General features: G+C 50.0%; 1 protein-coding gene across 1 annotated transcript in view; it reads right to left on the reverse strand.

The window, feature by feature from the left end:
• Positions 1-13585, reverse strand: part of sgsm3 (small G protein signaling modulator 3) — a 151455-nt gene that overhangs the window by 12977 nt on the left and 124893 nt on the right. The window contains 2 exon segments of the mRNA XM_072492116.1: positions 4765-4887; positions 12529-12614. Of these exon segments, the coding sequence (XP_072348217.1) occupies positions 4765-4887; positions 12529-12614 (209 nt within the window).

Genomic DNA, 13585 nt, shown 5'->3' on the forward strand with positions numbered 1-13585 from the left:
GAGGTGCTGAGGAGATTTGGTTTTGGGGATGGGTATATCAGGTGGGTACAGTTGCTGTATAGGGCCCCGATGGCGAGTGTGGTCACGAATGGACAGGGGTCTGACTATTTCCGGCTCCATAGAGGGACGAGGCAGGGATGTCCTCTGTCCCCGTTATTGTTTGCACTGGCGATTGAACCCCTGGCCATAGCATTGAGGGGTTCCATGAAGTGGAGGGGAGTACTCAGGGGGGGGGGGGGGGAGAAGAACACCGGGTATCTCTGTATGCGGATGATTTGTTGCTATATGTGGCGGACCCGGCGGAGGGGATGCCAGAGATAATGCGGATACTTGGGGAGTTTGGGGATTTTTCAGGGTACAAACTGAACATGGGGAAAAGCGAGGTGTTTGTGGTGCATCCAGGGGAGCAGAGCAGAGAGATAGAGGATTTACCCTTGAGGAAGGTAACAAGGTACTTCCGGTACTTGGGGATCCAGATAGCCAAGAATTGGGGTACATTACACAGGCTTAATTTAACGCGGTGGTGGAACAGATGGAGGAGGACTTTAAGAGATGGGACACGGTGTCCCTGTCATTGGCAGGGAGGGTGCAGGCGGTTAAAATGGTGGTCCTCCCGAGATTCCTTTTTGTGTTTCAGTGCCTCCCGGTGGTGATCACAAAGGCTTTTTTCAAAAGAATCGAGAAGAGTATTATGAGTTTTGTGTGGGCTGGGAAGACCCCGAGAGTGAGGAGGGGATTCTTGCAGCGTAGTAGAGACAGGGGGGGGCTGGCACTACCGAGCCTAAGTGAGTACTACTGGGCCGCCAATGTTTCAATGGTGTGTAAGTGGATGGGAGAAGGGGAGGGAGCGGCGTGGAAGAGATTGGAGAGGGCGTCCTGCAGGGGGACTAGCCTACAAGCAATGGTGACGGCACCGTTGCCGTTCTCACCAAAGAAATACACCACAAGCCCGGTGGTGGTGGCTACATTGAAAATTTGGGGGCAGTGGAGACGGCATGGGGGAAGGACGGGAGCTTTGGTGCGGTCCCCGATAAGAAACAATCATAGGTTCGTCCCGGGGGGAATGGATGGGGGATTTGGAGCATGGCAAAGAGCTGGGGTAGTACAACTGAGAGGTTTGTTTGCAGATGGGACGTTTGCGAGTCTGGGAGCGCTGACGGAAAAATATGGGTTGCCCCAAGGGAATGCATTTCGGTACATGCAATTGAGGGCTTTCGCGAGGCAACAGGTGAGGGAATTCCCGCAGCTCCCGCGCAGGAGGTGCAGGATAGAGTGATCTCAGAGACATGGGTGGGGGATGGTAGGGTGTCGGACATATACAGGGAAATGAGGGACGAGGGGGAGATCATGGTGGATGAGCTGAAAGGGAAGTGGGAAGGGGAGCTGGGGGAGGAGATTGAGGAGGGGCTGTGGGCTGATGCCCTACGTAGGGTAAACTCATCGTCCTCGTGAGCCAGGTTAAGCCTGATACAATTTAAGGTGTTACACAGGGCGCATATGACAGGAGCACGGCTCAGTAAATATTTTGGGGTAGAGATAGGTGTGCGAGATGCTCGAGAGGCCCAGCGAATCACACCCACATGTTCTGGTCATGTCCGGCACTACAGGGGTTCTGGGTGGGGGTGGCAAAGGTGGGGGTTGGCTATATTTGGGGTTGCAGAAGAGCCGGGAGTGCAGGAGGCGAGAGAGGCTGACGTGTTGGCCTTTGCGTCCCTAGTAGCCCGGCGCAGGATATTGTTAATGTGGAAGGAAGCCAAACCCCCGGGTGTGGAGACCTGGATAAACGACATGGCAGGGTTTATAAAGTTAGAACGGATTAAGTTCGTGTTAAGGGGTTCACCAGGCGGTGGCAACCGTTCGTCGATTACCTCACAGAAAGATAGAGGGAATGGAAAAGAAGTAGACAACAGCAGCAACCCAGGGGGGAGGGGGGTGGGGGGAGGAATCGAACGGACTCTCAGAGATGTTATTGTATATGTACAATATGTATAGGTAGTTGTTATAGGTAATTGTAAATTGGATTGCTGGATTGTATTTTTGCAATTTATTTTGGACAAGGCAGTTGCCATTCAGTTTTGTTTTTGTTTATATATTATTTATTTATTTGTTTAAAACTGGCCACTGTTATTTATATTGCTTTATTGTTGTGTAAAAGAAACACTACGTACTGTTATGTTTGGCCAAAAATCTTGAATAAAAAAAATTACTCCCAGAAACTCCTGCCATTGCTGTTCTACTGTCTTTCCCACTAGGCTCTGCTCCCAGTCAATTTTCGTCAGTTCCTCCCTCATGCCCCTGTAGTTACCTTTATTTAACTGTAACACCTTTACATCTGATTCTACCTTCTTTCTTTCAAATTGGAGATTGAATTCGACCATATTATGATCACTGCCTCCTAAGTGCTCCCTTACTTTAAGATCTTTAATCAAGTCTGGCTCATTACATAACACAAAGCCCAGAATGGCCTGTTCCCTCGTGGGCTCCATCACAAGCTGTTCCAAAAAGCCCTCCTGTAAACATTCAATGAATTCCCTTTCCTTGGGTCCACTGGCAGCATTATTTACCCAGTCCACCTGCATATTGAAGTCCCCCATGATCGCTGTGACCTTGCCTTTCTGACATGCACTTTCTATTTCGTGGTGCATTTTGTGCCCCCGGTCCTGACCACTGTTAGGAGGCCTGTACATAACTCCCATTATGGTTTTTTTGCCTTTGTGGTTCCTCAACTCTACCCACACAGACTCCACATCATCTGACCCTATGTCATTTAGTGCTATTGATTTAATTTCATTCCTAATTAACAAGGCAACCCCGCCCCCTCTGCCCACCTCTCTGTCTTTTCGATAGGTTGTGAATCCCTGGATGTTTAAATGCCAGTCCTGAACCCCCTGCAACCATGTCTCTGTGATGCCTACCACATCATACCTGCCAGTCACAATCTGGGCCACAAGCTCATCTACCTTGTTCCGTACACTGCGCGCATTTAAATATAGCACCTTTAATTCTCTATTGACCGTCCCTTTTTGTTTTCTTAGTGTGGTGGACCTTGGTTTACTGAGCCTTTCCATACACTGTCATATTTTGTGGGATGGGGACTATCGTAACCTCTCCTGAGTTTTGTCTTTTCCTGCTTTTTTGTATTCCTAAGCAGCTACGCTTCCCACTGATTACTTCACCTCTTGGTTCCCTGACTTTCCCTTCCCCCCCAATCTTTAGTTTAAAGTCCTATTGACCACCCTATTTACTCTTTTCGCCAGAACACTGGTCCCAGCTCGGTTCAGGTGGAGACCATCCCAATGGTATAGGTCCCCCCTGTCCCAAAACTGATGCCAGTGTCCCATGAAAAGGAACCCCTCATTCCCACACCACTCTTTCAGCCACGTGTTAACTTCCCTTATTCTTGCCTCCCTATGCCAATTTGCACGTGGCTCGGGCAGTAATCTGGAGATTATGACCCTTGAGGACCTGTTTTTTAATTTGAATCCTAGCTCTTTATAATCTCTAAACAGGTCCTCTTTCCTTGACTTGCCTATGTTGTTGGTACCGACATGGACCACAACAACTGGATCCTCCCCCTCCCTCTCCAGTATCCTTTCAAGCCGGTCAGAGATGTCTCGCACCCTAGCACCGGGCAGGCAACATACCATGCGGGACTCTTTATCCTGCTCACAAAGGATACTATCTATCCCCCTGATAATAGAATCCCCTACAACTTGCCTATTTACTCCCTCCCCTTGAATGGCCTGCTGAACCATGGTGCCTTGGTCAGCTGACTCATCCTTCCTGCAGCCCTGTTCGCCATCCACACAGGGGGCAAGTGCCTCATACCTGTTGGACAGAGTCAAGGGCTGAGGCTCCTGAGTTCCTGACTGCTGGTTCCCTTTACCTGCCTGACTTGCAGTCACACCCTGCTGTCCCTGGCCACTGGCAGGATTTAAACTACTTACTCTGACAGGTGTGACTGCCTCCTGAAACACAGTGTCCAGGTAAGTCTCCCCCTCCCGGATGTGCCTCAGTGTTTGAAGCTCAGACTCCAGCATAGAGTATAAAAGCACAGAAGTGATGCTACACCTCTACCAATCATTGGTCAAACCACATTTGGAATAGTATGTTCAGATCTGGGCACCTTATTTAGGACAATCATTTATCCCAACCATTTACTTGTTTACAAATTGATGCTGAATGGAACTTTGTTATAAAAGCAAATTACTGCGAATGCTGGAATCTGAAAGCAAAAAGAAAATGCTGGAAAAATCTTTGACAAAGCTTTGACAAAGGGTCATCTGGACTCGAAACGTTAGCTCTTTTCTCTCCCTACAGATCTTGGAACGATGTTATGATTGCTGGAGTTTCCCTGGAGAGCAGATTATTTGAGACACTGCGTTTAGACTTAGGTAAGGTCATAGGATCTGATGTAATTAATGGGAGGAGCCAGGTCTGTAGCAAGCAGTTTTAGATGTGGAATCTTTTAGTCTGACCAGGACAGAAAGGTTTCCAGTCTGCCCCTGAAAGGTCTCTCTCTCCTCACAATAGAACAGAAAGCATCTCTGTGTTTACGAACTTTATTTACAAATGGCTTTTGACCTGTAATGGGCTTTGCTTGATTGGAAATAGAGAAGTTATAAGTAAGGAGTTTCTCGTCCGGTTCCCCAATATAAATTGGGTTTTGACGATCAGCAAATATCAGTGTTCTGGCCAAAGAGGAGGAAATTGGTAAGGAAAACATAAACCTGCATAGCGACATCATTCAGAGCCGCTACTTACCTCAATTCACACTTTATTTGGACCCAGCCAGGACTACGTAGGAATGACCATGGCTGGTACCATTTCTCCACTGTCTGCATACTAGAACAGAGAACCTCCAGCCAGAGTGGGAGAACCTGCTCACTGTACAAAGGCACCATTAGTGACAAACATATAATGTATTCCAGGTCTATTTTAATTCACATTAATAACATCACAACCCCGAAAGCGAGGGATAAAAGGAGCACGGTATTGGGTGGAGAGGGCGAGATCATTGCACCGAGCAACACCACTCAGAATGAACACAGGAAGGCCGGGGTGGAAAATGCAAAACAAACACACAGTCGAGAGGGATGAAGCATTAACCTCAGGCTAACCCCCAGATACCGGATCCCTGAAATAGAAGATGGGCCATCTTAAAATATCCCTCAGCCTGTACGGTTAAAAAAACACAGCCACAAAAGAGAAAAACTAGCAGCAACCACCTGGCAGAAAGAACAATATCACTCATTGAAAGGAGGAAGTGGGGTAGCGATTGGGTAATGGAATAATGGTCACTGCAGTCACCAGGACAGACTGTAATCTGATACTGATGGAGGTTACATGATGTGCGTGATTGTGGCGGGTGGGGGGTGACTGCCAGACGGGGGACTTTGGGGTGCGAGAGGAAAATTTTGGTGTGCGAGCGTGAGGGGGGATTTTGGGGTGCGAGCCCGAGGGGGGGGATTTTGGGGTGCGAGCCCGAGGGGGGGGATTTTGGGGTGCGAGCCCGAGGGGGGGGAGATTTTGGGGTGCGAGCCCGAGGGGGGGGGACTTTGGGGTGCTAGCGCGAGGGGAATTTTGGGGTGCTAGCGCGAGGGGAATTTTGGTGGGCAAGTGCGAGGGGGATTTGTGTGCGAGCGCGAGGGGGGAGGATTTTGGTGTGCAAGCGCGAGGGGGGGGATTTTGGTGTGTGAGCACGAGGGGGTATTTTGGTGTGCGTGCGCGAGGGGGGGATTTTGGGGTGCGAGCGTGAGGGGAGGATTTTGGTGTGCGAGCGCGAGGGGGGGATTTTGGGGTGCGAGCGTGAGGGGAGGATTTTGGTGTGCGAGTGCGAGAGGGGGATTTTGGGGTGCGAGCACGAGGGGGGGATTTTGGGGTGCGAGCACTAGGGGGGATACTGGGGTGCGAGCACAAGGGGGGGATTTTGGGGTGCGAGTGTGAAGGGGGGATTTTGGCGTGAGAGCGTGAGGGGGGATTTTGGTGTGTGAGGAGGGGGGATTTTGGGGTGCAAGCACAAGGGGGGATTTTAGGGTGCGAGCGTGACGGGGGGATTTTGGGGTATGAGAGGGGGATTTTGGTGTGCGATTGCGAGGGGGGGATTTTGGGGTGCAAGTGTGAATGGGGGATTTTGGGTGCGAGCCCGAGGGGAGGGGGGGGGGAGATTTTGGGGTGCAAGCCTGAGAGGGGGATTTTGGGGTACAAGCCCGAGTGGGGGATTTTGGGGTACGAGCCCGAGTTGGGGGATTTTGGGGAGTGAGGAGGATTTTGGTGTGCGAACGCGAGGGTGGATTTTGTGATGCGAGCACGAGGGTGGGGGATTCTTGGGTGAAACGCGAGGGGGGATTCTGGGGTGAAACGCGAGGGGGAATTTTAGGGTGCGAGCGTGAGGGGGGGATTTTTGGGGTGCAAGCACGAGGGGGGGATTCTGGGGTGCAAGCACGAGGGGGGGATTCTGGGGTGCAAGCGCAAAGGGGAATTCTGGGGTGTGAGCGCGAGGGGGGATTTTAGGGTGCGATCGTGAGGGGGGGATTTTGGGGTGCGAGCACGGCGGGGGGAGTTTGGGGTATGAGAGGGGGATTTTGGTGTGCGATTGCGAGTGGGGGGATTTTGGGGTGCGAGTGCGAATGGGGGATTTTGGGGTGCGAGCCCGAGGGGGGGGATTTTGGGGTGCAAGCCCGAGGGGAGGATTTTGGGGTACAAGCCCGAGTGGGGGATTTTGGGGAACGAGCCCGAGTTGGGGGATTTTGGGGAGTGAGGGGGGGGGGGGATTTTGAGGTGCGAACGCGAGGGGGGATTTTGGGGTGCGAACGCGAGGGGGTATTTTGGGGTGCGAGCACGAGGGGGGATTTTGGGGTGCGAGCATGAGGGGGGGATTTTGGGGTGCGAGCATGACGCGGGGATTTTGGGGTATGAGACGGGGATTTCGGTGTGCGATTGCGAGGGGGGATTTTGGGGTGCAAGTGTGAATGGGGGATTTTGGGTGCGAGCCCGAGGGGGGGGGGGGGAGATTTTGGGGTGCAAGCCTGAGAAGGGGATTTTGGGGTACAAGCCCGAGTGGGGGATTTTGGGGTACGAGCCCGAGTTGGGGGATTTTGGGGAGTGAGGAGGATTTTGGTGTGCGAACGCGAGGGAGGATTTTGGGATGCGAGCACGAGGGTGGGGGATTCTGGGGTGAAACGCGAGTGGGGATTCTGGGGTGAAACGCGAGTGGGGAATTTTAGGGTGCGAGTGTGAGGGGGGGATTTTTGGGGTGCAAGCACGAGGGGGGGATTTTGGGGTGCGAGCACGAGGGGGGGATTCTGGGGTGCAAGCGCGAAGGGGAATTCTGGGGTGTGAGCGCGAGGGGGGATTTTAGGGTGCGATCGTGAGGGGGGGATTTTGGGGTGAGAGCACGGCGGGGGGAGTTTGGGGTATGAGAGGGGGATTTTGGTGTGCGATTGCGAGGGGGGGGATTTTGGGGTGCGAATGCGAATGGGGGATTTTGGGGTGCGAGCCCGAGGGGGGGATTTTGGGGTGCAAGCCCGAGGGGGGGATTTTGGGGTACAAGCCCGAGTGGGGTATTTTGGGGAACGAGCCCGAGTGGGGTATTTTGGGGAACGAGCCTGAGTTGGGGGATTTTGGGGAGTGAGGGGGGGGGATTTTGAGGTGCGAACGCGAGGGGGGGATTTTGGGGTGCGAACGCGAGGGGGTATTTTGGGGTGCGAGCACGAGGGGGGGATTTTGGGGTGCGAGCATGAGGGGGGGGATTTTGGGGTGTGAGCCCGAGGGGGGGATTTTGGGGTGCTAGCCCGAGGGGGGAATTTGGGATGTGAGCGCCTGGGAGGGGAGGATTTTGGGGTGCAAGTGCGAGGGGGGGGGGTTGGCGTGCGAGGGTGGGGGGGTTTGGCGTGCGAGGGGGGGGTTTTGGCGTGCGAGTGCGAGGGTTTTTTTTTGGTGTGCGAGTAGGAGGGGGGTTTTTGGTGTGTGAGGGGGGATTTGGGGTGCAAGTGCGAGAGGGGGGTTTTGAGGTGCGAGTGCGAGAGGGGGTTTGGTGTGCGAGCGCGAGGGGGGATTTTGGGGTGTGAGCGCGAGGGGGGGATTTTGGGGTGCGAGCGCGAGGGGGAGGGATTTTGGGGTGCGAGCGCGAGAGGGGGATTTTGGGGTGCGGGTGCGAGAGGGGATTTTGGGGTGTGCGCAAGGGAGATTTGGATAACGTGTTCCTGCAGCAATCTACCAGGTGAGTACAATTTATCGGTCAATGGGCAACACTCTTGCTTTGGAATTGTACGGTTCCAGCTTCAGGACCTACTCCAGCAGTAGACGGCTGACACAGCACTGCAGTAGTGAGGAACTGCTGCACTGTCAGAAAATGCTCGGCATTTGATGAAAAATTAATCAGAGGACCTTATCCATCTTCTCGGGTGTAAGTATACATGACATGCCATGGTTTTGAAGGAGAGCTGGGTTTGCGGGAGTTTACTGCGCGCAAACTGGCTGCTGCCTTTCTTACAAGAGTGACGAAACGTCACCACGGGACTCCATTGGGTACGAAGCACTTTGAGATGCCTGACAATCATGAAATGTGTAAAATAAATAGAAGTCTTCCTGTCTTTAAATGTCTCAATTATTTTAAAAATCGAAGAACCAATTGTTCGCTACACGGCGGCAGAGTCACCAGATTCTTGGTAAACGAAACAAAAAACATCAACAACTTTCAAAAGCTGCCTTGCACCCACAATTTCCAGCATCATTTTTAATGCCCGCTCTAAAGCTTAATTGGCAGAAACTTTCAATGGTGACTAATTTACCGAGGGGAAGGGGGGCCTGGCCAGTGCCTGCTTTGAGAGCTCAAGGTATAATTGACCCGTCAAAATTTCTGCGCGAGTTACGTGGACTTAGGGGGATGAATTTTTTTCTGCTGCCAAAAATATACTTTATTCGTGAAATATCTGAAAGAACATTTCAAAATGGCCATCACTCAAAGCGCAATAATAATTGCATGACTCACATTGAATGCATACGGTGAACATTAAATGTATCACAATCATATTGAAGCAACGTGCTACTTGATCTAGGTGGACAACTTAAATACCTTTGCACCATTTGTAATGACCATTTAGAATAATAATCTTTATTAGTGTCACAAGTAGGCTTACATTAACACTGCAACCAAGTTACTGTGAAAATACCCCAGTCGCCACATTCCGGCACCTGTTCGGGTACACGGAGGGAGAATTCAGAACGTCCAATTCACCTGACAGCACGTCTTTCGGGACTTGTGGGAGGAAACCGGAGCACCCAGAGGAAACCCACGCAGACACGGGGAGAACGTGCAGACTCTGCACTGACAGTGACTCAAGCCGGGAATCAAACCCGGATCCCTGGCGCTGCGAAGCAACAGTGCTAACCACTGTGCTACCGTGCATGTCTGTAATGTTTCTTTGACTGTATCGAAGCACCTCAGAGTGGAGTATAACGCATGTCGAGAACCTGGATTTCGGATGAAAAGCTCCAACTAAAAGTCCACCTAAGTAGAGAGTCTCCTCATCTGTAAAACACTTGCCCCCTGTTTGGTACACTTATCATATCGCTAGCGAGAAATCTTGGCCGAATTATTAGGGAATCGGTCAATGAACAAAAGTTTAAAAACCTAGATTTTTCTTACTCATTCCTTGACTTGTAAAAAAAAATATTCTGACCCACCCCCCTCCCCGCCCATCCAATCACCTGCCAATCTACACATTTCCCTTGGTGATATTTGCGGTCTAATTAATCTCAGCTTCTGTCTTAAATATTATTTATGAACATAGGAAAAACATAGGCCATTCAGCCCCGCGATCCTGTCCCGCCATTCAATGAGATCATGGCTGATCTGTGACCGAACTCCATCTACCATCTGGGGCTGGTTTAGCACACTGGGCTAAATCGCTGGCTTTTAAATGCGACCAAGGCAGGCCAGCAGCACGGTTCAATTCCCGTACCAGCCTCCCCGAACAGGCGCCGGAATGTGGCGACTAGGGGCTTTTCACAGTAACTTCATTGAAGCCTACTTGTGACAATAAGCAATTTTCATTTCATTTTCATTTCATACCTGCCTTTGGCCCACATCCCTTAATATTTTTGCTCAACAAAAATCTATCTCCGATTTAAAATTAACAACTGATCTAGCTTCAACTGCTGTGTGTGGGAGAGAGTTCTAAACCTCTACCATCCTTTGAGTGAAGAGGTTCTTCCTAACATCTCTCCTGAACTGTCTGGCCCTGATTTTTAGACTGTGCCCCCTAGTTTTCGAATCACCAACCAGTGGAAATAGTTTATCTTTATCTCACCTGCCTTTCCCTGTTAATATTTTGCATACTTTGCTCAGATCACCTCTTAGCCTTCTAATTTCAAGCGAAAACTGGAAAATTTGAGTAATCTTTCCTCGTAACCCAACACCTGTGATTCAGATATCATTCTTGTAAAGCTGGGTTGCACTCCCTCCAAGGCCATAATATTCTATCTAAGGTGTGATGCCAGGAACTGCTCACAGTGACTAAAAGTGGGGTCTAACCAGGGTTTTGTAGCTGCAGCATAACCCGTGTCTTTATGATCCAATCCTCTAGATATAAAGGCTAGCATTCCATTAACCTTTTTGATTATGTTCTGCGCTTGTTCCTCGCATTTTAAGGACCTATGTACCTGAACCCCCCCGCCCCCAAGTCTCTTTGGACATCCACTGCACCTCACCTCTTCCCATTTACAAAGTACTCTGCTCTGTCCTTTTTTGGTCCAAAATGGACAACCTCAACACTTGCTTACTGATGTGCCATCAATTAACACAAGACGAGTAGTGAACGAAAGTGAGGCTTTAATAAGCTAAACTGGAAGCCCCCTGGCCACTGATCCCGAATTGGGGCAGGGCCGGAGGTCAGCCACCTTTATACCGAGCCCGAGGGGAGGCGGAGCCATCATGCAGTGGTTTACCACAATACATGTAGTACAGTAACAGTTTACCACAATACATATAGTACACTAACAGTGGTTTACCACACTTACATTGAATTCCATTTGCCCCAATCTTGCCCATTCACAAAGTCTGTCAATATCTCCTTGCAATTTTATGCTATCATCTAGACTGTCTACAATGCTGCCCAACTTTGTACCATTCTCAAATTTGGATATATGACTTTCTACGCCATCATCCTCTTACATAGGCAGGTCAATTGAGACATGTCCTCAGCAGAATATAAAGCCCAGGGCGATCTCACAGGAATCTTTTGATTGACTACGAACAGCCACACTGAAGGTGTGCTATTGCAGAGTTACTGGTGGATCGAGAACGTAAGAACTAGGAGCAGGAGTAGGCCATCTGGCCCCTCGAGTCTGCTCCGCCATTCAATGAGATCATGGCTGATCTTTTGTGGACTCAGCTCCACTTTCCGGCCCGAACACCATAACCCTCAATCCCTTTATTCTTCAAAAGCTATCTATCTTTATCTTGAAAACATTTAATGAAGGAGCCTCAACTGCTTCACTGGGCAAGGAATTCCATAGATTCACAACCCTTTGGGTGAAGAAGTTCCTCCTAAGATCTGTCCTAAAGCTACTTCCCCTTCTTTTGAGGCTATGCCCCCTAGTTCTGCTTTCACCTGCCAGTGGAAACAACCTGCCCGCATCTATCCTATCTATTCCCTTCATAATTTTATATGTTTCTATAAGATCCCCCTGCATCCTTCTAAATTCCACCTCATCCAGTCCTAGTCTACTCAACCTCTCCTCGTAATCCAACCCCTTCAGCTCTGGGATTAACCTAGTGAATCTCCTCTGCACACCCTCCAGCGCCAGTATGTCCTTTCTCAGGTAAAGAGGCCAAAACTGAACACAATACTCCAGGTGTGACCTCACTAACACCGTATACAATTGCAGCATAACCTCCCTAGTCTTAAACTCCATCCCTCGAGCAATGAAGGACAAAACTCCATTTGCCTTCTTAAGCACCTGTTGCACCTGTAAACCAACTTTTTGCGACTCATGCACTAGCACACCCAGGTCTCTCTGCACAGCAGCATGTTTTAATATTTTATCATTTAAATAATAATCCCTTTTGCTGTTATTTCTACCAAAATGGATAACCTCACATTTGTCAACATTGTATCCCATCTGCCAGACCCTAGCCCATTCACTTAACCTATCCAAATCCCTCTGCAGACTTCCGGTATCCTCTGAAGACGACATTAAGCCAACAAGCAGTTCTATTTTTGGCGAATTCCACATATCCTGCTTTCCACCTTCTCCCGAAACCCTCTTTTGCAATCTAATTGTTTATTGCGCCCCCCCTCCCCATACACTATCGGGTTCATTGGCCTTCCTTGATAATTTACACCCCCCCAAAATACGCTTTTGGCCCAACTTTCTCCTGATTTGGGATGTTTTGTTTCGGGTAGGGACTCCAAACCAGTGCGCACCCAGCCCTGAACCGCAGGCACACTGACCACCATTTGCCCCCTGCTCGGTCTCCAAGGCCGCGGATTATAAAGTCAAGGATTGAAGATCATCACTTACTTCAGTCCTACACATACGAGCGATCGGAATTTCACATCCATCTGAGCGTGTGCAGCGTCGTGGCTCATGTTCACTGACTGGACAGCCTGAAAAAAGGGAAGCAAAGTTTAGTATAAAGACAGTCGGCAGCACGGTAGCATAGAACATAGAACAGTACAGCACAGAACAGGCTCTTCGGCCCTCGATGTTGTGCCGAGCATTGTCTGAAACCAACATCAAGCTATCCCACTCCCTGTCATTCTGGTGTGCTCCATGTGCCTATCCAATAACCGCTTGAAAGTTCCTAAAGTGTCCGACTGCACTATCACAGCAGGCAGTCCATTCCACACTCTAACCACTCTCTGAGTAAAGAACCTACCTCGGACATCCCTCCTATATCTCCCACCCTGAACCTTATAGTTATGCCCCCTTGTAACAGCTACATCCACCTGAGGAAATAGTCTCTGAACGTCCACTCTATCTATCCCCCTCATCATCGTATAAACCTCTATTAAGTCGCCTCTCATCCTCCCATGCTCCAAAGAGAATAGCCCTAGCTCCCTCAACCTTTCCTCACAAGACCTATCCTGCAAACCAGGCAGCATCCTGGTAAATCTCCTTTGCACCCTTTCCAATGCTTCCACATCCTTCCTATAGTGAGGTGACCAGAACTGCACACAATACTCCAAATGTGGTCTCACCAGGGTCATGTACAGTTGCAGCATAACCCCGCGGCTCTTAAGCTCAAGCCCACTATTAATAAACGCTAACACACTATAGGCCTTCTTCACGGCTCGATCCACTTGAGTGGCAACCTTCAGAGATCTGTGGACATGTACCCCAAGATCTCTCTGTTCCTCCACATTCCTCAGAACCCTGCCATTGACCCTATAATCCGCATTCAAATTTTTTCTACCAAAATGAATCACCTCGCACTTATCCGGGTTAAACTCCATCTGACATTTTTCGGCTCAGCTCTGCATCCTATCAATGTCTCTTTGCAGCCTACAACAGCCCTCCCCCTCATCCACTACTCCACCAATCTTGGTGTTATCAGAAAATTTACTGACCCACCCTT

Source organism: Scyliorhinus torazame, chromosome 29, assembly GCF_047496885.1.
Source record: "Scyliorhinus torazame isolate Kashiwa2021f chromosome 29, sScyTor2.1, whole genome shotgun sequence".
Lineage (NCBI taxonomy): Eukaryota > Metazoa > Chordata > Chondrichthyes > Carcharhiniformes > Scyliorhinidae > Scyliorhinus > Scyliorhinus torazame.